The following is a 25,366-nucleotide window of genomic DNA, read 5'->3' on the forward strand; positions in this document are numbered from 1 at the left end:
CAAAACAGATATACAAGGAAGCAAATGTGTACAAGGAAACATATGTCAATCTTATATATTAAGGGAACATAATAGGGAGTAGATATCGGGCCTACAAATTAAGGGAACATATTAGGAAATAAATTAGTCAAGATTCAATAGATTCAAATGCATAGAGGAACTAAAGAAAGTGCATGATGATTTGGTTATGTATAGGGATGCTTCTTCCTTAGCCAAATTAGACGTCGAAACATTAATGCATGACTTAAGAGGAAGAAATTCAAGATCAAAGGCCAAGGAGTTTGAACAAGAAAAGGAGATGTCAGCTTTAAAGGCCCCAGTTGCCTCCCTTCAATCAAATAAGGAGGATTGGACCTGTGAGAATAACAAGTCAATATCATTTTGACGATGCCAACCAAAATTGGTAGGAGAAACTCAATGAATGGACCTTTTCAATTAACTATAAAAAGATGGTGGAGAATGAAGCCCATGGTTTATCAATTATTGCTGGGAATGGTGAAGTGAAATCCAGAAAAGGACTCCCAAAATTTATTAGAGTTTGCAATGGTTGAAGTCCCCACATGAGTTTCAATTGCTAATCAATTGGCATTTGCTTTTCTGGTGAATGGCCCTCCCATGGACTTGAATCCTGTAGAAAATTTTGTAATTCTTGAAGATGATTAAAAGTTCCAAGACGAAAGAGATCTTATGGCAGAAGTCTCCAACCATCTTATGGACAAAGGCTAAGGGGGCTTGTGGATGTGAGAGCAGACACTCCTCAAATCTAGCGCTTGTAAGGCTCCACTAGGCTAGAGTTCGAGTCCCATTTTGTAATGAGTGCATCAATCAGTTTAAACTTGACTGGGTTTACCAATTAGCCAGTTACTCGGTCGGTTCTCTCTGGTTCATGGCAGTTTTATGGCAGTACTGGTTTATGCGTGAATTGAGCTAGACTCTGCTCTAGTTTCTAGTTAAACTGATCCAACCGGCTAGTTTATTTTTGTTTTTATAACTATGGGCATAACTCCTCTCTTACAAAGACTAGGTCCTATTATTTGTCTAAGTCCACATTAAAGAATTCCCTAAAATAGAAAATGATGGTTAGATATGGAAAATTATATCCAACATTAATTATTTTACATAGAATAGCCTCCATAAAATGGCTAGTCAGTAAATAAACATGTATTTATGGGTAGTTCTCAAAAAATTATAACTACCAAATTTTTTTTAATAATTGTAGTTGTTTGCTTATCAATTTGTGGTTGGCTTGTTAAATATTAGGATATTATTAGATGCATATCCAGCACTAAATTTTACATAAATATGGATTATTTCATAAATTGTGAAAAATTAATCTTACAATTATATGAGTGAAAGAGCACACGCCCTATGTGTATTTTATAATTTACCTTAAATATTATTATTATTATTATTATTATTATTATTATTATTTTATAAAGAAGAGCACTTTATTGAATTAGAAAGAATAAAAGAAAAATCAACGGAGAGGTTAACCCCAAAATCAATGGGTCTTTTCCATGCATCCATCTATATATTAAAAGCATCTGTTGATGAAAAAACCCCTCAAAACAGAACAAAAACAGAGCAAAGACACAGTAATAAAAGTATTTACATGGAATAGCCTGGGTACTATATAATTTCTAGGTTAGGTTGTCTTTTTATCACCCTAGGTCGGCCTGCAACTTGATTTAATTAGCTTGAAGCTTTAATTTGAATGACTAATATAGGTCAGATGCGGACTTGCTACGTGATTTTGGCGTTTAGATTTTCAAAATACTGTACAAGGAGCGGCAGAACCTCAAATCTGGTAATTCAGATTAAAGCGAATTGCATTAGAGAGCAATAGTGGAAGCTTTACGTCAAATTTCTATTACTAACTAAAGCTGGTGGATAACAAAAAGAAGAAGATAATAAAGTAGTGATCAACTCCATATTTTCCTTGGATGCAATGTGTCTCCCCAAAGCAAAAATGAATGTGAAAATATCATGATTATAAAGATCTTTTCTGCAGCTTCAAATATGGGCTGAGGTGAGAAGACAATATCAACATAACCCATTCAAGTGTCCATCACAGAAGAAGCTGTTGAATCTCAAAGTTGAGGAATGATCTTGGGCTTGGACCACAATCTGCCCCGGAAAAAAGTCAAACAGTTGTTTAGTCATCTTGTAAAAGAGGCAAGTGACCCATGAATTATGATAAAACTTGCGTTAGCTAATATGCTTCGTCTCCCCCCACATATGATCAATTGAGAAACCCCACTTGTACGCTCCCGAAACTTTATGTTCATCTAAAGGAATTAAAATTAAAGTAGTGTAGAAGAATCCAACTTGTTTTCATCTTTACAGCTTTCTTCTCTTTTGTAATCCGTGCACAGCAAGGGATCCATTCCAAGTTTCTCTTCTAAAGTAAAGCCATAAAACAAACTTCTAAAGCATTACTTTTATTTATATTCTCATCCTCATCAACCGCACGCTTTCTCATTACCCATTAAAGAGATCGATCGATGCCTATAGCCTAATGCCTATCTATCTATCACTTATATGTAGCTTTAGTTGCCTATGCAGATTCAACTAGAGAGTAAAGAATCATCATATTTTAATGAAAAAATGTGACCACCACACGAGGGGACATTCTTCCACTTTGAACTTAATTTTAATCTTTGCTATTATTGCATCAAAGATCAATCCCTCACGTGTTATCAGAAGGTTCATGTTTCAGTATCTTGATCATGATGAGTGATGGTTATGATACTCCTATAAGTAAAGGTACACCATATCATTACCACCCCATATATTATCATTTCCTCTACCGAAAGGTTCGTCTATTCATAATATGTACTTGCAAAGAATCATCCATTGCCCTATTCTCACTGTGCTCGTATGGGAATCAAGAGAATTCTATAATGCAAAACCTTTATGCAAAGAAAACTCATCAATCAATTACCCTTTGAGCCCTTTTAACTAGTTCAATTTAATGTTTAGTTGAGTTTATTAATATCTTAAACAAAGAAGAAATGAAATTCCTTTTAATTTATCATTTTATAAATCCACTTGTACTAGGCTTTACCCACCCATGATTCCTACAAAGACTAGCTATAAACGCACTCGTTTTATAAGTTTAAAATAAAAGAAAATTATTATGAGGTTGAAGAACCGACAGCACATGGGATGGTGTATCTCTCTTGGATTTTATTAAAGGGTAATAGATTCATGCAAATCTTTAACACAAGAAAAAAATATATAAGAGGTCCTTGCCCTACGTAAATGATTTTATTCTTCTAGCATGCATTTACTATCTTATTTAATATTTAATCATTCATTTTTTTTTATTACCATCATAATATTATTCCAAATTTCGAACCTCTATACATTTCAGGCTAGATTTTTAATTTAAAATTTAAACAAATCTCTATTTCCATATCATTAATATCGATGACCTATTCGTCCAGATTTAGTTTGAGAGCTTCAACCTAAATTTTTCCTGACTTTTTATTAATAAAATATTTTAATTATTAAAAGAAAACATTAATATCAATTACTTTCATTATTATTAGTAATATTTGCAAAAAAATCATCAAAGCTGACATCTCCATTTTATTTACATAATTAAAAAAATTTACACATAATATGAACAATATACATTGAATTATTTTCAATACAAAAAGGATATACTAAAAAAAATAAAAGTATATTTTTGCTTGAAAAATTATTATGTGCAAATTATATAGGAAGCCTAATTTATAGTTTCACTTCATTATAATATAGCACTAAATCATCTTTAGATTATAGACGGACAAAGCATGCAGATGCTATATATGCCTGTTCCACTATACACTACAAAATGGGCATGGATAGAATAACCTTTATAGACCAAATATTTTCTCTACTTAAATTTTGTTGTATATTTTTGTTTCTTTTCGAGAGTGGTGTATGTAAATTACTAAAATGGGGTATCAAAAGAGAAAATATTACTAGTATTAGATAGGTATAATAAAGGGTGTAATTAGGAATATAGGTAAGTAATTACATTGCTAGATCAGTGATCATTAGCTTTCTAACTCTTGCATGAACCTGGTTTTGTAGTTAAGCAGAATAGGAAAACAGGTTGGTTTTGGAATCCTTGGATGGGTTTGGCTTCAAAATTATTAACGAATCCAGTTATTTTAATATACGAATTGATTCAACTTACTTATAGTCAAAGAATGAGAGGATAAATAATTAAGGGTGAACACAATTTAGGGTTGAGGATGACAAAGCAAGAAATAGGAGTTCCACCGTCGAAATTAATGGGCACCCAGCATGACTACTATTTAACATACAAGGTAATGTCACCATTTGACTTCCATGGAGAGAGTCCACTTGACTCAACACTCTCATGCAACCATTGGTCGTGACCTCATTACTTGGGTATATTCGGTTATATTAATTATTCTAATAGATATCAGTTGTTTTATTAATTATTAGCTGTTAGATATTATTTATAATTAATTAGTTATTTATATAGTCATTTAAAGTAGAAACATTCGGTAAAAATAATTATTGTATTAACTGTTAAATATAAAAATAGTGATATCTTTTTTATTATAATCAAAATATTTCTTAATAATAATAATATTTCATGAATCACTCTCTCAACTTTTAAATAATAATTAAAATACTATACCACTAAAAAAATATAAATAAAAGAGATAAGATCAAAAATATTAAACATTATCTTAAAGTCGTTTAGTAAGAATTTTTTAAAGACTATATATATAACAATGGTATGGTCCCCTTCTAAAATTTAACGAGAGATTATAAAATATGTTATTTTTCTTATAATATATGAGATATTTTTTAATTTAAAAAATAATTGAAATTTTTTATTTTTATGAGAAACACTATATTTTAATTAATCTTATATTGTAAACCTTCCATTTATCATGTTATCCCAATTAATTTGTTTTTAAAAAAAAAAAAAAAACCAACCCTAGTTAGGCTTTACTGAGCCATGATTCCTATGAAGCCTAAGCTACGTGCACTTGTTCTATATGTTCCTTAAAATATTAATATTGTAATTAGGTAGCAATAGGGTTAATCCTAGTCCTCAATTCCCTATAATATGATTTTAAATCTTCTCATCCCACTCAATATTTTTATATTATTATCATAATCACTTTTTACCAGTTTCTGTCCCTAGACTATGCCTATGCATGTTTCCCTAGTCAGTGTAATTAATTAAGGCAAATAACCATTATCTGCTTGTTCAACATTACAGGGAAGGAAGAAAACTGTTTTTCAGGGAAAAAAATTATTTTAAAAATATTTTTTTAAAAATAATTTAAAAAATTACTTTATTTATAGTATTTTTATTATTAAATTTTATTTTATTTTTTTATACTTTTTAATTAATATATTTAAAAATAATTTTTTTAACAATAACACTATCAATAATGCTAAATAAATAAACAATTTCGAATTTGATTCTTTTCTCACTGACATACACACGTCACCGTGATGTTATTACGTGCTCATGCAAATATATATATATATATATATATATATATATATATATATATATATTTGCATGAGAAAATAGCGCAGGTCACCATGATGTTACTATTTGCTCATGCAAATATATATGTATGTATTGATTGTGCTTTTTTAAAAATAAGATTTAAAAACTTCTCGATTCATTGCAGGGTGATTGAATTATTGATTTAATAATAAGTAAAATTAGGAAAATATTTATTATTTAAATTTCTAGACCAATATAGAGAGTACACGTGTGCATACGATGTTAAGTAGCTGAGTTAATTTTGAAACTTAAAAATCATACAACAAATGTCGACGTGGATGGCTTGACTAATAAGTGCTTAGGGAAACATTTCAGGAAGACGATGGAAGGTGTAATTGCCATAATGTCCACGTGGAGCTCCACAATTAGTGAATTTGATGGGGCCCAGGTAAAAGACTTGCTAGTGCTAATGGCCATTAATTGATATCGTAGGACGAGTACCCGGTTGGTTCCACATTTGCACGACCACAAGGTGACCTTTCTCAGAGTTTTGTAGCTTCTGTTGTGGGGTTAGTGGTGATTCCAGTCGGCCCTTAAAAGCCCTACAAATTTAATCAAATGTGACTTAACGATTCCATGCCCCACTATCTTACTCACTTTTCAGAATCCATTGTGCTTAAATATTTGCCTAATACGTAACAAATTTCTAAGGCTCTATGGCCCATCCCATGCATACCTCAAAAATCCCATTTTCATATATAAGAAGGGTATTATTTATTTTTTTTAAATGGGTATTTATGAGTGAAATACATTCAGACGCTAGATCAATCCAACTTAAACATAAAAAAGGATATTATTAAGCAACACAAGTTATTGAAATTAATAAGTGTCACTGTTTTTTTGGTCCCAAAAATAAGAGTATGATGTGTCTCAACTGCAAGTGCACGGGTCGTTCAAGTAGTATAGAAAAAGATATCGTTTTCATGGAGAGTTGTGTTTTCAATTGAATTTTTGATGTAAAATAAAATATGTTAAAATTATATTTTAATCAAATTAATAAAAAAAATTTAGGAATTTGAAGTATAAGGTATGAAAATGCAAAACTAAATTCACACAATGACTAATTTAATAATTCGCAAAATAAAGAAATTGATAATATTAACAATGAAAATTAATAAAATGATATTAAACTAAACATTCAAAAGTAAAATTCCAAGTAATAATTGATAAAAGACAATTTTGGAGTTAAGGGTTCATATTTAAGTCATTTTGGGATTTTCCCTAGCTAGCCCAATCCATGAAATTTATGGGTTTAAAGGAGATTAATTCTAAAATCCTTTAAAAACTCTTTCGAGTGAGACAAAGAGTGCCTTAATTAACTTAATCCTACTTTCGTGGTTTTAAAATTAACCAAGACCCATTAGGTTCTTTAATCAATATATTAAAACCTTCTTAACCCTTAGTCTATTTCTAGATCTAAGTTAATTAAGTTCAATTTTTGGATTAACTATCACTTAGTTTTCTCTTTTCGGTGCTTCAACCAAGGATTAAGAACATAACTTAATGGGACCCTTCATTAAGCATATGAATAAGCACACAAGAAATGGATTAAAACTCATAAATTTCATTAAATTGGGACTAACCCAGTTCAAATCCACAAGAATAACTAAAATATTACATCCCTTACTCCAGAATCAAAGAAAATCACTCACAATCCATGTTTAACACAAGAAATTCTAAGTAAAAGAGAAAATAAATCATGAAAATAAACTAAAACTAAAGAAACCCGATAAGAGAAATGTAGAAAATGGTGAAGAAGATAAGAAGAAGCTGGATTCTGCTCCCCAAGAATGGAAGTCGATTGCTCCTCTGTTTTTCTGCCCCTTTTTCTGTCTTCCTCCCTTTCTTCCTTTTGCTAAAATGAGATAAGAGCCTATTTATATCTTTTTCTGACAAGTAACCCTAAAATGGTGTGTTTGAGGTGTAGTTTTCATGAGGAAATCTTCTGCCAGCTCATCATGAAGACTCTATGAAACTGCATAAGTGGATTGCATAAGTTATGCAATCCCTTATGCAGTTTTCGACAGGTTTTTGGGCCCTCTGTGTAAAGCTGCATAAGTAAGGAATAAGTCTGCATAACTCATGTAGTGACTTATGCAGATTTCGGCAGGAATGGAAAAATTGCTTTTCTCTCTTTGCAGAACTGCACAACTTATGCGGCAAGTTATGCGCAATTTGGCCATTGTATTCTTCAACTTTCAAGCTTTATTTTTTGACATCTTTGGCTATAGGAATCACTCCTCACTGGCATAATTTCTTTTTAGTCCCTCAAAAACACCATTTTATCTACAAAACAAAGCAAAAATTATAATTTAATCCAAAAATTGACAATTATGAAAAACTATAACTATCTAAATAATGAATAAAATTAGCTAAAAGTGACTAACAAATAAATAAAATAGGCATGAAATTAAACCTAAATGACTATACAAAATTCATGTATCAGAGTACAAACACTATAAAAAAAATGGCACAATAATATTTATCATGATAGTTAAATCATCCATCACTAATACTTTAGCGACGAACAAAAGTTAAATTTAACAAAACGTAATATAATGCAATATAATCAATTATGTAATGTAATTAAAATTATAATGTAATTATTATTACATTCATATGTTTTGTTACAAAATAAAAATGTAAATAATGTAATGTAATAATAATTTTTTATTTTAATATTTAATTTATTTAATAATAAGTGACAATGATAGTTAGATGATAGTGGCAAGGTGAGATAGTGTAGTGATGGTAGCGGCCAAGTGATAGTAAAGGTGATAATAACTAAGTGGTCATAGCGATGGTCAAGTAGTGGTGATAGCGATTGTGGTGGTGGTGGTGGTGGTGGTGGTGGTGATGATAGTGGTGACTGGGTAGAGATAGTGGTAGTGGTAGCAGTGGTAGGCCGAGTAGTAATGATAGTGATAGTATTTTCAATAAATAAAAAAAATAAAAAAAAGTAATTTTACTATAACATCTCAATTTTTTAAATAATTATTATTTTGATTTAATATTAATAGATTCATAAATATAATTATTTAGGTGATCAGGGCCAACTCTCCTCTTCTGCCTAGCCGCCTCAGTGATCTTCAATTGTTTTGTGAGTAGATATTGATTTTATTCATAATTTCAATATTATCATTATATATATATATATATATATTAGAGAGAGAGAGAGAGAGTTAAATGCTAGACACGCTCTTGTGTTGCGTATTTTATTGATAAAATTATTGTGGATATTACCTTAAGGTAATTTGGAGTTGTGTGTGTGTGTTGATATGCGTGTGGTGTGAATATGGATAGGACGGGTAATCACAGCTGGAGCTTGAATCACTGGGACCCAATCCTTATATGTGGATAAGTCAGGGTGAGTACGGCTTTTAATTGATCTCACTGACCCCCGCACTTAGATTATTAAGAGAAAATCTAGTTTGAATTGATCTCGCTGGCAGGTATTGAAATCAAGAGAGCTGTGTAGGGGGATCAACTCCCATATGTATATATATGTTGATGTGACATACGGGTGTGTGAGTGCTCTAAATTATTTGTTGTGCGAATATTATATGAATTATTTGAAATTATGTATATATGTTATATTTCATACATAGGAATGTATTAGGTTTAAATAGTTATAAAAATTGTATTTAAAATCAGTATCTTACCCTATGAGTCGAATGCTCACTCTTGTTTAGCTATTTTTCCTTAGTGACAGGTGGATTTTGTAACACCCTCCCTGTCGCAACTCCGTACATGCTACTGTTCCGGTGACCGGTGTCGGTCCGGACAGCTAGAACGTTCGGAAAAATATTTAAACTAAAGTGAGGAACCATAATTAACTCAAATATTAATAAGAAAAATTTAGTAAAAATTTTAGAAATAAAATACAACCAAGTTAAATGAGCCGGTGCCCAAGCGATGGGTAACCCAGAGGGAAGTTGCGGTTCTCGCAACTAGGAGCCCTAGACCGGGAGAAAAATTCATAAAATAATTTTTGGGACTCCAGAGAAGGGTTATTGAGGTTCCTATGGCATTAGAATGCCAAGAAAATATTTAGAAAATTTTTTCAATCGGTACAGACAATTTTGACTCGTTAAGCCAAACGGAGGGCATTTTGGTCATTTCGTCTTCAGGGATGATTTTTGGCCGACTTGTCCAGTTAAGTAAATAATTATTATGATCCAAAATATGAATAGATATTGCTAAAAATTGAATTGGAAATGAGTAGAAAAGAAAAGGAAAGAAAAATGAAGGAAATTAGGAATTATGACATCATATGATGTCACTAAACACTCCCCACATAATCACATTGTGACACCTATCTATAAACATAATTAAAAGCCTAAAATGGGCAGAAAAATTGAAGAAACAATCTGCCTTCTTCTTCTTCCCAAAATCAGACGTAAGCCACTTCCCATACCCTTCCACCATTGAAGCTTCACCCAAGCTTCCAAACCTCTACCAAAACTACCTCAAAACCTTACCTTACCTTCACAAAAATTTGTCTCTACCACTAGAGCTAGACTTGGGCAGCCATTAGAAGAGGAGAAAGTGGAAGAAAGTGAGGTATGAATAAGCTTAGAAAATCACCAAAGAGGTTAGTGCCATAACTTTTGCTTTTACATCTTTCTAATCATGAATTTGAGCTAAGTTAAGTTAAAAATTTGACAAAAATTGAATAAATGAAGCATGGTTATATTCCATGAAGTTTTGGCAGCCTTGACATGAGTTAGGGTTAGGAGAAATCTTTGGTTTAAAGTGACATATTGCTGCCCCTCTTATAAATTATATGATTAGTATAGCAAATTAGGAGTGGGATGCATGAATTGGAGCCTTGGTCAATTAGGGTTAGGGTTTAGGGAGTGAAAATTTGACTTGGCTTATGAAGTGATTAGTGAACATTCTAATGGTCAATTAGTGACCATTTGAGGCAAGTTAATCATAATTTGAAGTGAACTAAAGTGTTACAAACCCAATTGGTAGGCTGCCTAGTGACAGCAGCAATGAGGCTGTGAGTCCAGCCTATTTGGACTGCCATATCTTTGGCTGTGTAGGTCCAATTGGTGTTTGGCCAATTGGACATGAAACTAGACTTATAATGGCACAATTTTGCTGAAGAAATCATGTCTAAAAGACCAAAGCAAGTGGACCAAAAATTGGCCCCAATCCGGATACCCTGCAACCAGAATCTGTAGAATGACCAAATGAACAATAACTGTTCATTTGGCCATAACTCACTGTAGAAATGGTCAATTGACCTGAAATTTTTACAGCAACAAGTTAAGACATAGAAAAACAACTTTCATGAAGAAACCTACCCCAAATTATGGCCAGAACCCATCCAACAAGGCAGTGGCAGTCACTGTTCACTGCACTGTAGATATGGTCAATTCTGCAGTTTTGCCATCTGGCCAGCTGTGGTTTTTGGACCATATCTGGAGCTACAAAACTCCAAATGGAATGATTCAAAAAAGGAAATTCAACTAGACAAAATAAGGAACAACTTTCATGTTTACCATTTCCTCAAATTCCCACTGCAACAGTGCTTAATGGAACAGTAAAATTAGGGTTCAAAAACTGCAAATTCTGCTCTCTTGGATTTAAGCTTAGAAATGGATTTGGTGATTAATTCCAACAAGTTTTAAATGCAAAATGTGGTACATTGGGAGTGTTAAAACCAATGCACCTATTTTCTATCCAAAAGTCAACATTTTTGTTGACTAATGAAGTGAACAGTGACATCAAAACTTGAAATTCACAAGTTGAAGAATTTTAAAGTATCAAATGCCCTAGTATACCTAACAAGATTGGCTTGGATAGTTTGGCATGCCAATAGGGTTCAGTTAGTAGTACTGCACATGGCATTATGCCATTCTGAGATTTTATGGCTTTTAGCCATTTTGATATTGTGTTGAGACTTGGCCTCGTGCCTAATATTATTTACAGCTTGTTAGCTATTCTGTTGCACACCGGGAGATGCATATGTGACCGATGGTGTGACGGCCCGAGGTACTAGATACCCAGTGCCAGTTTACCCGTTTATCCAGTCCAGTCTTTCAGTATAGGTTACTTGGGCAACTAAATGAATGAAAATGGACAAAGTTAAAGAAATAAACGAATATAACAGATACAAAACAAATAAGACATATACATTAAATACATATTTATTTTCTACTATTTTCTTTTATTTTATTATTGCACCACTAAGCATCATTGCTTAGCGCGTTGCTTTTGCCACGCGTAGGTTCTGGAGATACTGATCGTGAGCCCAGTAGACCGCAGACTGGGTGAGTCCATCCTGCAGCTCTGCACAGTGTCCGTGTCACCTCACCATCTGCAGTGCATTGGTAGGACACTAGGTTTCATTTTGGTATTTTGTAACTAACTTTTATTTTTTCATGTGTAAATGAACTTATGGATGTATTTTGATGTTCATGTAAATAATGAGAATTGTGTTTGTGAATGTTTATCTGTGTTTTATACACGATTACCACATGAGTTGAATGATTGAGAAACGAAATTGAAAAATATTGAGATTTTGATATTGGAGTTTGAGAGTGATGAGATATGAATATTGGAAGTGTTTTTAACAGGTTTCGAAGAACTGTTTTCTCCATTTTTAGCCGGCACTCTGCCTGATTTTCTTTAAAATTTTCGGAACCTCAAATAAATAATAATTTCGATAAATGACTTAAATAAATTATATTTCATAAACTATATTCAAAACTATGACAAAAATTGATTAAGTTAAAATAGAGGGTGCCGATACACCGTGTGACATTGCTTACTCGGATATACTGTACACGGGTAAGGGGTGTCACAGATTTATTAAAAATAGCTCCCTTACTTTTCTCGCAGGTTAAACCAGAAAAATTTAGTTTACTTTTATTATCTTTTGTTAAATTCTAGAACTCCGTATGTATAAGTAGTGTAATTTTCTTATATGGGGTTGCACTAACTAAAATTATTGGAGTTGTAAACTTATTTATGCTGATGTGCTTGGATACATGAGATGATCATTTATTTGGATAAGCGAGCTGAGCTTCCATTTGATTATTATCTGCTTTGAGGATTGTGAGGATGGGCTGAGCTCTCCATATTATTATTTTATTAGTTTACAGGTCGAGTGAGTTAATACTCCCCGTTGGGTAGTCCAATTTATGATCAGACTATGTTCGTCTGATTTCTTAAATATAGACTACAGTTATAGGCCTTATGGTTAAGCTAAGTATAGTTAAGTTTACTACCGGCTTTGAGTGCTTTATGCTGACTCAAGTCTTAATGCCAGTTCGTCCTAGAATTTGGATTGTGACATTTACATCTATTTTTATATATAATAACGATTATATTATTTTCAATATAATTGATTACGTTATATAATTATCATTCCATTATTTTAACTTTTTTTTTATTATCAAATAACGTATTCAAATATGCAATGTAATCACAATTATATTATAATTTTGATTATACCATACTAAACATAACTTAAAATCTATTGTTGAAAGTCATTTTTTGAATTAATTATGGATTAATAATAGATTATACTTATTATTGAAAATCTTATTATTAATGAGTTTTAGCTACGGATTAGCAACAAATTTGTAATCGTTTATCACTTATCCGCCGCTAACTTATATTTTTTTATGACAGGTTAGCAATCAATTTAGTGACAAATCTACCAATCTATTGCTAATATTTTTTTAAGTGAAATTTACAATGTAATCATTAATTATATTATAAGTAAAATTATATATTGCTTAATTATATGTAAAATATTTTATTAAATTATTGATTTAATAATTAAATATTTATCTAATATTAATCAGATTAGGTAAGATGATGTTATAATACGATTTATGTGTGAGCTAATTACGATTAAGAAAGAAACTAAGCAGGATGAAACAGTTGACCACTTCCAATCTTAAACGACCAAATGATTAAGCCTATAAATGATTAAGCCAATAAACCCAAATTACTATCATTTTTCCTTGATTAGGGAACGAAAATCAAGGGCATGCTCACATGTTACCCTTTTTTTATTACATTTAAATAAAGTCAAAGTCAATGAATCGAGTGCAATATGGTAATTTCATTTTCAGAAAATCTATTCCTAAATCTCACAAATAATTAAGAGGGTGAATCGCTACTTGGAGGAATATTAGTGTTTCCATCACGTGATTAGTTGAGAAAATGGCCGTTAGTATCTGCCTAAGGTGTTGTTAATTAAAGACTTGAGAGAAGCAACGGGATGCGAAACATTTACACTAACTATATATGTAACTTTCTATTTTTTAAAAAATAATTTTAATTAAGTTATTTAAAAAGGTGATTATATTAGCAAATCAACTTATAAGATTTAAAAGTAGATTAATTTATTTATTTATAATAATTTTAGGATTATAAATTAAATGAATAAAAAAAATAAATAAAAATTTTAATTTTTAATTTTGATATTTATAAATTAATTTACATTATTTTTATTTAATTTTTAAGTTTTTATTATAAATTTTATTTATTATCTTTTTTACTATTTTAATAATAAATATACTTTACATTAATCAACATGACTTTTCAATAATTAATGGCCTCTCCCTCACAAGTTCATAAACTTTCAATTTCCAATTAAATTAATGCTTTTAATAATAATAATAATAATAACAAGAAGAAGAAAGCACAGTAGAGACCGGCACCGACATCGGGAGTGGAATGGGAAGCGGAGCTATCTTGGGCCGATATCCATTAATCTTAAAACCTTTTTTACTATAAAACTGTTCAAACAATTGTAAATAAAAATGAGAAGAAGAAGAAGAAAAAAGCCGTTAACATTAGCATCAATTTTATTAAATTTGATTTGGAAGTTGACTAGAAAAGAGATCGAGTTAATGCATGAGTGATTTAATTAATAAATCAGTTATTTAAATGATGTTATTAAAAATTAATTTAAATATTTATAAATAAATCAAATATATTTCTTATTAATATATATAAATTTAATAAAAATTAATAAAATAACTTTCAAAATTTTTATGAGGTTTTGCTACATTGGATTCAACTCTCTTTGTCAATACATACAATAATTTCTTTTTTATTGATTAATGAAATTAGTCGGTTTATATTAATTTAATGATCTAATCAACTGACCCAATTAAATTTTATGATTTATTTATTTATTTAATTAAATTAGAATCGATTTAAAATTTAATATTTTTTGGATCACTAGATAATGAATTAAAATTAAAAATACTAATCGGCCTCTTATCAAATCAGATATTATATCTTTAGTCGTTAAATTAAATAAAATTAAGTAAATTAAACTTTAATTTATTTATTCATCAATCGATTAAATTGATTCGATTCGAGCTTAATAGCATACAATTAGGAGCCAATATGATTGTGTACTTCGCTTGATCTCAACTGTGAGCAAAACCTATGATTTCTTATGGGCCACAGATTGTTAATACCACAAGCAAAAGCAGCGACTCAAAAGCTAAACATTGATAATAACAACTTATTTTTGTTATAAAGAAATCCAATGCTAATGTCCCGTTAAAATTGATACTTCTTCCAACATAATCACCACCCAAGTACCACACTTTTTCCTCTTTAAGGAGCCGTTGTTCCGCTCTCTCTGTCGCTACCGCACTTGACCCTGTAATTATCCTTAGTTACAGTAAATGATGATTAAACAATCAAGGTTAATTAGGGCAATTTGAATGCGAGTGCAACCCACAACTTGCCAAAATCTAACACGTAGCATCCATTCTTTTACAGCTATAAATACCAGTCCTTTCTTTGCACTGCAGCCTCTCTTTCTCTATCAAAAAGCACTCAGTGGCAGCTGCGTTCACTTTTCTCCATTTTCACTTCTTCAAAGCGTACGCAAAGAAGCCTCAGACCTCAAACTTCAGCTTCTTTTTCCCACTCCAGAGACTGTAAACCCTGCAGATTTTTTCGCTGCCACAATGGTCGACGTCGACCGGAGAATGACCGGTCTCAATCCGGCTCATATAGCCGGCCTACGCCGTCTCTCTGCCCGAGCCGCCACTCCCTCAACCGCTACTTCACTTCCTGTCCGTAATGGTCTAGTCTCTTTCTCTTCTCTGGCGGATAAAGTTACAACTCATTTGCGTAACTCCGGTATCCAAGTCCAGCCGGGTCTTTCTGACGCTGAGTTCGCGCGAGCTGAGGCAGAGTTTGGCTTCGCTTTCCCTCCCGATCTTCGCGCCGTACTCTCCGCTGGTTTGCCCGTTGGTCCTGGCTTCCCAGACTGGCGTTCCGCTGGTGCTCGCCTCCATTTACGTGCCTCGCTCGATCTTCCTATCGCTGCTATCTCGTTTCAAATCGCACGCAACACTCTCTGGTCCAAGTCATGGGGCCCGAGACCATCCGACCCGGAAAAGGCATTAAGGGTGGCGAGAAATGCGCTGAAGAGAGCTCCGCTTTTGATTCCCATTTTCAACCATTGTTACATTCCTTGTCACCCTTCTTTAGCTGGTAACCCCATCTTTTTCGTCGATGAGAATCAGATCTTCTGTTGCGGTTTGGATCTATCTGATTTTTTCGACCGAGAGTCCCTCTTCCGGAGCTCCGAGTCGGACCCTATACTTCTAAAGACGCAAAGATCCGTTAGCGAGAAGTCGGCTGGGTCTTCCATAAATTATTTGCGTCGAAGCTTGGATACGGATACAGCAAATGGAGCGAGAACCCCTAGATGGGTCGAGTTCTGGAGCGACGCAGCCGTGGACCGCCGGAGGCGAAACTCGGCATCTTCCTCCTCAGAGTCATCTTCTTCGGAGCAGTTTTTCGATATACCGAGATCGGAGATGCCAAAATGGGTGGAGAAGTACATAGAGCAAATCGGTTCGGTTTTGAGAGAGGGAGGTTGGAGCGAAACTGACATAGCTGAGATTGTACACGTGTCAGCATCTGGTTTCTTTGAAGGGGAGATGGTTTTGTTGGACAATCAAGCAGTCCTGGACGCTCTGCTGTTGAAAGTGGATCGGTTCTCCGATTCGCTCCGGAAATCTGGGTGGAGCTCCGAAGAAGTTTCAGACGCGTTAGGGTTTGATTTTCGACCGGAAAAGGAAAGGAAACCCGCTAAGAAATTGTCACCTGAGCTGCTTGAGAAGATTGGGAAATTAGCTGAGTCAGTTTCCCGGTCATAAAGTCAGCATCGATTTTTTTTTTTTTTTTTTATAGCAAGGCCTCGTTGTCGGGGTGGTTTTCTTTTTTTCTTTTTTAAGAGTGAAAATTGAAAATACATGGGGAAACGCGTTGTACAATGAACCAAAGCTTAAAAGGACTAAAAGACAAATTTTCATCTAATATAAATTTTATCTTATATAAAAATAAAATGAATTTATTAAACTTTAAATAAAATATTTATATTAAAATTTAAAATATGTAAACTCTTATATAAATAGTTAATTTAAATAAAATTAAATTCTTTAAAAATTATTTAAATTGTTTTCAAAAAAAAAATTATAATAATAAAAGAGTTCAAATTACTAGATTGGTATAAATAATTTAATGAGGCTTTTGTCCTTTTTTTATTATGTTGTGGTGCGTATTAAGTTATAATTATGGTTATTAGCCGTTTTTTTGGTGCAAAATTAAGTGATTACAGCTCAGATTATTAATAGTTTAATGCTAATAATACTCAAGTGTGTTTTGTTATGATTGGGATTAACTGGCTCAGCTTTTTAAAATAAGCGCCAGTGCACGTGTGCATCTTTTTGAATGATGAGAGCCGTTGTTGGATTGGGTACCCCGTTTTGTGTGCTCGTAGGCAAGGCCAAGACTTATCCTTGCGGCGTCGTTTGGAACAAGGAAAGCGTCCCTTTTTTTTTTTTTATATAGTTAGGGAGTTTCAGGGAAAGAAAAAGAAAAATCCTTGTGATGCTGAGATATAGGGTTAGCACGCCTGTGACAAGGCAAATGAAAGTAAATTCTCTTGTTTATGAAAATATTATAATTATTTTTAGTGTTGAGAGAGGGGAAGGATTTTTTTTTTTTTAAAGAGAGAATTATTTATTATAATTATTTTGAGTGGACATTGGAATTTGGGATAAAAGATATTGGGTCTCCAGAGGAAAAACTGACGAGGAACCCTTCACAGCGTCTAGCTTTTAAGAGACAGAACAACAAGGTGTTTGTTTTATTTTTGTGGTAGTGAGGGGGAAAGCGGATTTGAAACTCACATGCAAATTTGGGATGGAAGGATTGGTCGTAATTTCTGAGAAACTTGATGGGCAAATTTGGAAGGTAGTGTAAATGGAGAAAAAGGGTGGGGACCATCTGAAAAGTGGGTCCAAACGACGGTTGCCGTACATGAAGCTGGATGGATGGGGAAGGCAAAGGGGGTGTCCCATGGTGTGGAGGCATTTTCACAGTATTCACCTCTCTCTCTCTCTCTCTCTCTATATATATATATATAATCTTGTTGGGTGTAGACGTAGAGAAAGCAGGAAGCAAGTATCAATTGTTTTTAATTTTGGGTTGTGAATGCTCAATTTTTAACATTTGGGGAGGCATCTTGTGTATGTCCACATGTGGAGAGGCGTGAAGATGGGTGTACGGAGAGGGGCAAGAGAAACAGAAAAATTAAAAGAAAAGAAAACAAATGAGTTATGGGTCATCAAAATTCAGTGGATTAGAGATGTCATTATTTCATTTTTAGCTTTGGAAGTCTCTATACATGTTTAGCTTTCATGTTAAGTTGGGTCGTTTTGATTGCTTGCCTTCTTACGTGCATTTGTGAAAATCAATGCCATTTTCATCCTAGCTTCTTACCACTAATGGGGTAATTTCCAAATCCTTTGACCATTGGCATCCAATACAAACCTATTGATTAGTGAATATTATTAAAAAAAGCTTTGTCAATATGTAGAGAGAGAAAGAGAGAGAGAGAGAGAGATCAGCCCATGTCAAGCTTCTAAAAATCCTCCTCTAGGGACACTGAAATTCAACTGTGACATTGACGCCTCCTTTCTTAAGGATTTTAATGCTGCTGAAATATCTGTGGTTTGGCGAGTGAGGCGTTTGCAATGCAAGAAGCAATCAGCTTTAGCAAAATCCCGGGACCTTTCCACAGCAATCTTCGAATCGGATTCGTATCTTGTGGTATCTTCATTAGTGGATAGCTCTATGCTTGTGCCCACGCATCGTGCAACGCCAATCTTTCATCCCAATTTATTACAATTCACATGTTCGCTTTTATTTTTGGATGAAAGCAGGCCTATTTAATACTCCAACGGTCTCTGTCACCACCAAAACTCGACAGTTACATATCACGTGCAATCCCCACCGTTACTTCGCATTCATCACATGCCTACTCCATTCCTTGAAACCTTTTACATCATCACCTCTAACGCGTCCGTCCATGTAGTGTAAAACTGGACCTTCTCTCTTGGACTTTAAATTTGGGTATGGGCTCTCACCACTTCAGAGCCAGTTGTGTCTCCGGATCCCAAGACAAACTACACTGTAAACATTTTTTTTTTTTTTTGCAAAATATGTTTTGTCTCACGTTGATTAATTTGCGATAAGGTATTTGTGCTATATGTAAGATTTAAATAAATTTTCTCCCTTAAATTTTTGGTGTTAAGTTTGATCTATTTTTTAATATAAGTATTCATTACTGAATAGTTAAAACATTTAACTCATAATTTATGAATTCCTATGTATAATTTTTATTAAATGCACATCAATAAGACTCTCTAATGAGTTTATTAGAATTAGCACTGTATTAATGAAATCTCACCATTCATATATAATGAATTTGTGTGGTGTATGAAAGTTAAATAAGACATCTCCACTTTGATTAATGATTTACACCTACAAAGTCAATATTATTGTTTTCAATAGAAAAACGCACGAATTGAAATAAACCTTAGACTTATTTTCAATAGTGATTTTTAGTTCATTTAATTTTGCAATAGTTATATTTGAAATTTTATCATTTTAAAGATAATTGCAACATTACAGAGTTTGCACTGATCCCATCATGTTTTTTAATCATGCTTCTACATGATGATAAAGAGGGATAGAGTTAAGAGTTTCTATTTTATCCGGTTACGGAAGGTGGTGACGGCGGCCGCGGCCTATCATGTAATAAGAAGGTCACTCAAATTGGCAAAGGAATGTTGCTTTTGCCACGCAAAGGGAGACAATAAATAGTGGCATGCTGTGTGTTTTGAAATGTGACAGATGAAGGTAGCTTGTCAAAAATAATTTGGGATAGTGACCGCAAGTTCACATGAAAAGGAGGGTGCCGCCACTATCTGCCCGTAACATTATTGGAGGGAGAGGAGTTAAATTTGTCAATGGAACTACCAAGTGTACACCAGAATCTTGGTCTTCTCTCTGATCCTCTCCCTCACTCAAGGCACCAACAATTGACAGAAGGTCAATAAATGCTGCTACATTTACCATATATGGGCTGCGTGAAGACTTTTTTCTGAAATGGGCTAGGTTGAGAAAATCTTTTCCTTCACATTTCTGAATCCTGAATTTGTTTCTACTTGAGGAATTCCATGTGCAGGACCTAAAACAATTTCTGTTCTGACATGTGATTCTTCTATTCAAGATTTTTACCAAATAAACTCAATCCAACATTAGTTTCAACTTTCAATTCATCAGTTGTCTAGATTCTTTTCCTCCATTTTGCTATACCAAACAATGCTTTAAAAGAAAGCTGGTGGATCTTATGCATATCTTCTATGGATCATACTTGGGTGTGAATTTGTTGAATGCTTAACAATCCTGTACTAATTCCTTTCCTGATATTGCATTCTTCAAGGATCGAACTTGAATTCTTCATTTATGATGTGGATATCACTACGGGACCCAACACTTGTTAATGTCTTGCAAGTATGTTAGCTTGAAGAAATGAATCAAATTACATTGCTCTACTGCCCCCAATAATGCTGTACAACTTCCTGGGTGACTTGAAAAAGATAACCTTCAGATCATACTGATTGAAATCTTCCATGTTTTGCTCCCCAGATCAATTAGGTAAAAAAGCACCATCTTTATATCTAATACGAACATGCATATTGGAGACCTGAAATTGAAATAAAAGGATAACAAAATTAAACAGCATGGCCTTTCATATACCATAATTATAAGGTTTATTCCAAGACATTGAAATTAAATAGATAAAATATACAAAATTAACATTGATGAAGGTAACACTAGACCTTCCAACGAAAATCTTTCGCATTCCAATGAAAATCTTCACTTTTATCCTCACTTTTTAGTTTTAATAAGTCCAGTCAACAGATAACAACCAGTTCCCTGCAAATGTTCCAATTTTAATGATGGGTAAATCTTTCCTGGTGCTGCAAAGGTGTACGTGGTTGAGAAATTTAGATTTCTCAACCTCGGCCTAGGCCATATATAAAACTAAATCTCAAGCCTGGCCCACCTTTATGCCAGGCTTCAACCAGGCCATGGAAAATTCCCTACCCAAGCCCGGAAAATTTTCAGGCTGGGCCTTGTAGGTCTCTTTGCCTGCGAATAGGTCTACTGACCAGTAATGCTCACCAGTCCCTACACTAACACGTAGAAAAACTCATGCTTTGAGTGACTTGTTCTTTTTGGTTAAAATAATGGGTCGAGTCTAGGGCTGAGCAGAATTCGGATCAGATCGTAAAATTGAAGCGAATCGAATTAATTCAATTTAATCGATTTGATTTTAAAATTTAATCAGTTCGGTTTGATTTTATATTATAAAAATTTTGGTTATTTTGATTCAGTTTTAAAGAAAAAAAAATCGGTTAAACCGAACTAAACTAAATAGTAATTTATATAGTCAAATCAAACTAAATCGAACCGAATCGATTTTTAAATTGATTTATTTTTATGAAAAATTTATTAATTATATTTAATTATATATATATTAATTGTTTAATTTCATTGATTAATGGTTATTAGGTTCAAACCAAAGTTAAAATTAGACCAAATAACTTGAAAATTAAGTCTAAATTAAAAAAAATCAAAAATCAAATTGATCGGTTTAAATCGAATCGAATCAAAATAAAGCAATTCGATTTGATTCGATTTTTCACCTATTTCGGTTCGGTTCGATTCGATTTCTAAAATTTATAATTCGATTTTTATAATTTAATTCGGTTCGATTCGATTCGGTTAAAACCGAATGCTCACCCCTAGTCTAGTCCATTCAGGTCAGCACATCTAAGCTGCCATTGTCTTGAATTTGGGCGATGTCTCTCGACTGATAACAGTGGGTGATTTCTTTTTCAATCTTTTTCTTAATATTACAGCCTCAAGAATGTATGTTGTTGTAGCTTATTTGGTAAGCTACAATTATTTTACTTCTTTAGGGATGAAAGTGTTCCTGACTCAATGCTTTTTTTCCATGCCTTATCAAGCTCCAATAGTTATTATTATTGTTATTATTATTTTGTATTTTTTTTATATATTTTTATGTTTTCTTCAAGTAAACGGAAGGGATGGGATGACCCGTGAACAATTCAAACGACCAACCGTTGCCCTGACCCGTCAAAGGCTCATGGTCAATAGCACAATCTGTCCGTTTCAACAAACGATCAGTCGTCTTTTGATTCCCAGACTAGTTTTTTTTTTTTTTTTTTTTTTTTTACTAAAGTAAAAAATAGGGTTATCCAGATATAATAGTCATAGCTCCTTAATTTAGATCACCCATTGACATCCTCTGTTTAATCTAAGAAAGACCTATTAATAATATAATAATAATAATAGAGTGTCACTCAGTAAAATGAACCATTAGACAACTCATCATTTTCTTCCATTGCACTCAATATTTAATCATCATAATTGTGCAGAGAGTTGAGTTGGAATAGAATAAGATCATCACAATGAGTTAATTACCAAATTAGTACGCTAGGTGATCTAGACTAGTTTTATAAAAATTTGTCTCTGACGCAATACCTATCCTTTCATCAAACGTTCCCTGTCAAACAAAAGTCTAGTTAGCAAGTTCATGGAAATTGTTCTATACTTGGTTGACACTGCATCCTTTGAATGTTATGTCAATGGTAGATTTCCTTGTTGATGCAATCTATTTGCTACTGGAAGTAGTCGAAGCGCACATGCAAATCGAAGCCGTTGAAAATTGAACGTCTTGAATCGGTCCATTAACTAAATTCAAAGGTTCCACCATACAATTTTGGGACAATTGTGAAGATCAATCTCTATTTGGCCGATACATGAGCATGATGCATTTACATGGAAGCTTCTCTTTAACTTGGGTGGTTCAAATATTCAAAATGTGAATATTGAGGAAACATCACTTCTTCTTCTTCTTCTTCTTCATCATCATCATCATCTTTTGTTCATTTGCTTTTCCAATCAATTTCCCAGCCTCTACAGAATGGGGAAAAACGTCTGGGTTGATGGGTCTGCTATTTACGGTCGAAATGCTGATAAGGAAGCAATTGTACAGAGGTTGCTATCAGTTGATGAAGCAAATCACAGAGCCTTAGAAGTGATTTCCATAATGGGTATGGGCGGAATTGGTAAAACACTCCTCACAAAGCTTGTTTATGTTGATAGCAGAGTACAAGAATGTTTCGATGTCAAAGCATGGGTTTGTGCTGCAGCAAAATTCGATCCTTTTAAGCTAGCTAATGATATTCTTGAAGAACTCACCTCCAAGACTTGTGATACCAAACCCACTTGTGATCAGCCTTTAGTACTTGATGAGCTGAAGAAAAAATTGCTGGGCAAAAAATTCTTTCTTGTGTTAGATGATGTTTGGAACGATAGTAAAGCTGAGTGGAACCTGTTACTGTTTCACTTACAATCTGCTGGAGCACAAGGAAGTAAAATCATAGTCACCACACGCAGTGAGAGTGTAGCGTCAGCTGTAGGTGCTGTTCAATCTCAAGTTCTGAGTGAGTTAAGTGATGATGAGTGCTGGAATTTGTTTGCTAAACATGCATTTAATGATGGTCATTATGCTAATGCAAATCAAAATCATCCAAGGTTAGAGATGATTAGTAGAGAAATAGTGAAGAAGTGTCGAGGTCTTCCTTTAATTGCAAAGATGCTGGGAGATGTCTTGTGCTGTGAAAAGGATATTGAGCAATGGCAGAAGATATCAGATAATATGGAACTTTGTTCAAATTACGATGTTTTTATGATTCTAAAGTTGACTCATGTTGATCTCCTATTCCACCTGAAGCAATGCCTTGCTTACCGTATAAAATCTCCCAAGGATTATACATTTGTAAAGGAGAAATTAGTCCTTTCTTGGATTGAAGAAGGATTGGTCCGACCTCAAGAAAATAAAAGAGTTGATGATTTTGGATCAAGAGATTTTATTATTCAAGATTTAGCTTATATCAGTCAATGAAAATATTTTCCAGTGCCCAGTTCTTGGAAGAGAGAGTGAGGTATGAGCAACAATTTTTTTTTTTTTCCTTTCCTAATCCCTCTCTAAAAAAAAATGCTTTAACAATTAAATCCCCCTTTTTCTTTTAATGATAGGTAGCTTCTGAATGGGGAGCAGCGCTCACAAACATCATCCTAGAGATTCTGTTGGTGATTTTCGACCAAATTGCCTCGCCAAAAAAGCCTCACTATGCACTGATAGCTTTGGTGGTGTCTTTGGTAGCCATGTTTATTTGCATCACAGAGCTTGTTTATAAGGGACAAAAGCAGAAGATTACTTTGAAGAGGAGAGGCATGAGGTGTTGGCTTAATTTTCCATCTTCAAACCACAACCCATATACATTAGTAGATGTTTTCAGCTTTGTTAGTGCTCTCTCGCAGTTCATTTACTCAAGTATTGGATATAGCTATCTATGCAGAGGATCACAGAATCCAATCAAAGTGTGTTTTGTACCTGTCATTTGCATCATATGTACAGCTTCTTCTAAATTATTCAGGAAACTAAATGAAACAACACTTCCAATTTCAAGGGAAGCTTAAAGATATAGTTCATCATTAACTACATGTGCATATGGTATAATTAATTTATTAATTATTTTCACTTTAATGGTATAACTTGAGTTTTTAATTTCAAGGGAATGCCTGGTTATATTGTGTCGAGGATGAATTTGTTCGGTGATGCCATGGCTCTTGAAGGCAATTTTGCAGCGTCGGGGACTCCTCCTTTAGTTGGGAATGTGAGCATTAATATGTTCTCCAACAATGCACATTCTTGTTCAAGTATTTACGCCTAATACACTATAAAAGGAACGAACCCTAGATGAAGGACACGTGTATTGGGCATGGGAGGTCATGAGTAACAGGCCTTCATCCCTTGCCAAGAGGGTGCCTACTCTAAATACCGACAGGGAGGTCGTAATACGATCATAAGAAAGAGAAGAAGTCGAATATCTCTTCACCTTGAGACCTGACCTGCTGTACCACTGCCCAAACTGAGCGTCATCCTCATCCTCGAATTAACGAAAGACCCACACCTCGACTTAGAATTAATGGTGGTCAGATAAAACAAGGAGTGGAGTAGACGCATCACTACAAGAAAAAAGGAGATTTAAAACCGAATATTCGGTTTCAAATTAGGAAAAATCGGTTTCTAAATGAATTTAGAAACTGATTTCAAACCGAAATATTCGGTTTTAAATCCGCACGTTTCTTAATAAATTAGAAACGGAATATGATGTTTATTTCAAATTCTGAAACTGTTTTGAAACCGATATTCCGTTTCAAAATTTACAAACTAAATTGTTTCGGTTTCAAAATTCATTTCCATTTAGAAACTGATACTTTCGGTTTCAATTTATCTGAAACAGATTTCTGTTTCCAATGGGTTTCTAAATTATAAACACAAATTATAAA

At 33.5% G+C, this 25,366-nt stretch overlaps 2 protein-coding genes across 3 annotated transcripts; both read left to right on the top strand.

The window, feature by feature from the left end:
* Window positions 1-15,255: 15,255 nt before the first annotated feature.
* Window positions 15,256-16,888, top strand: LOC110673664 (uncharacterized). Its single transcript, XM_021836798.2, has one exon. It carries the CDS (start codon window positions 15,271-15,273, stop codon window positions 16,720-16,722), a length of 1,452 nt encoding a protein of 483 aa, XP_021692490.2. The 5' UTR covers window positions 15,256-15,270; the 3' UTR covers window positions 16,723-16,888.
* Window positions 16,889-22,671: 5,783 nt separating this feature from the next.
* LOC110673662 (disease resistance protein RGA2) lies at window positions 22,672-24,501 on the top strand. Of its 2 annotated transcripts, none has more exons than XM_058150533.1 (2): window positions 22,672-23,955; window positions 24,054-24,501. In XM_058150533.1, the coding sequence occupies exon 1, from the start codon at window positions 22,932-22,934 to the stop codon at window positions 23,913-23,915; it is 984 nt and encodes a 327-aa protein (XP_058006516.1). In that variant the 5' UTR covers window positions 22,672-22,931; the 3' UTR covers window positions 23,916-23,955; window positions 24,054-24,501. The 2 variants fall into 2 exon arrangements, with proteins under 2 accessions (XP_058006516.1, XP_021692487.2); XM_021836795.2 differs by having other exon boundaries at window positions 22,674-23,955; window positions 24,050-24,501.
* Window positions 24,502-25,366: the final 865 nt, after the last annotated feature.

This window comes from Hevea brasiliensis, chromosome 7 (genome assembly GCF_030052815.1).
Source record: "Hevea brasiliensis isolate MT/VB/25A 57/8 chromosome 7, ASM3005281v1, whole genome shotgun sequence".
Lineage (NCBI taxonomy): Eukaryota > Viridiplantae > Streptophyta > Magnoliopsida > Malpighiales > Euphorbiaceae > Hevea > Hevea brasiliensis.

What these genes read in the sequence shown, in the direction of transcription:
- LOC110673662 (XM_058150533.1), top strand. Translation starts at nt 22,932, where the DNA reads ATGGGGAAAAACGTCTGGGTTGATGGGTCTGCTATTTACGGTCGAAAT.
- LOC110673664 (XM_021836798.2), top strand. Translation starts at nt 15,271, where the DNA reads ATGCGAGTGCAACCCACAACTTGCCAAAATCTAACACGTAGCATCCAT.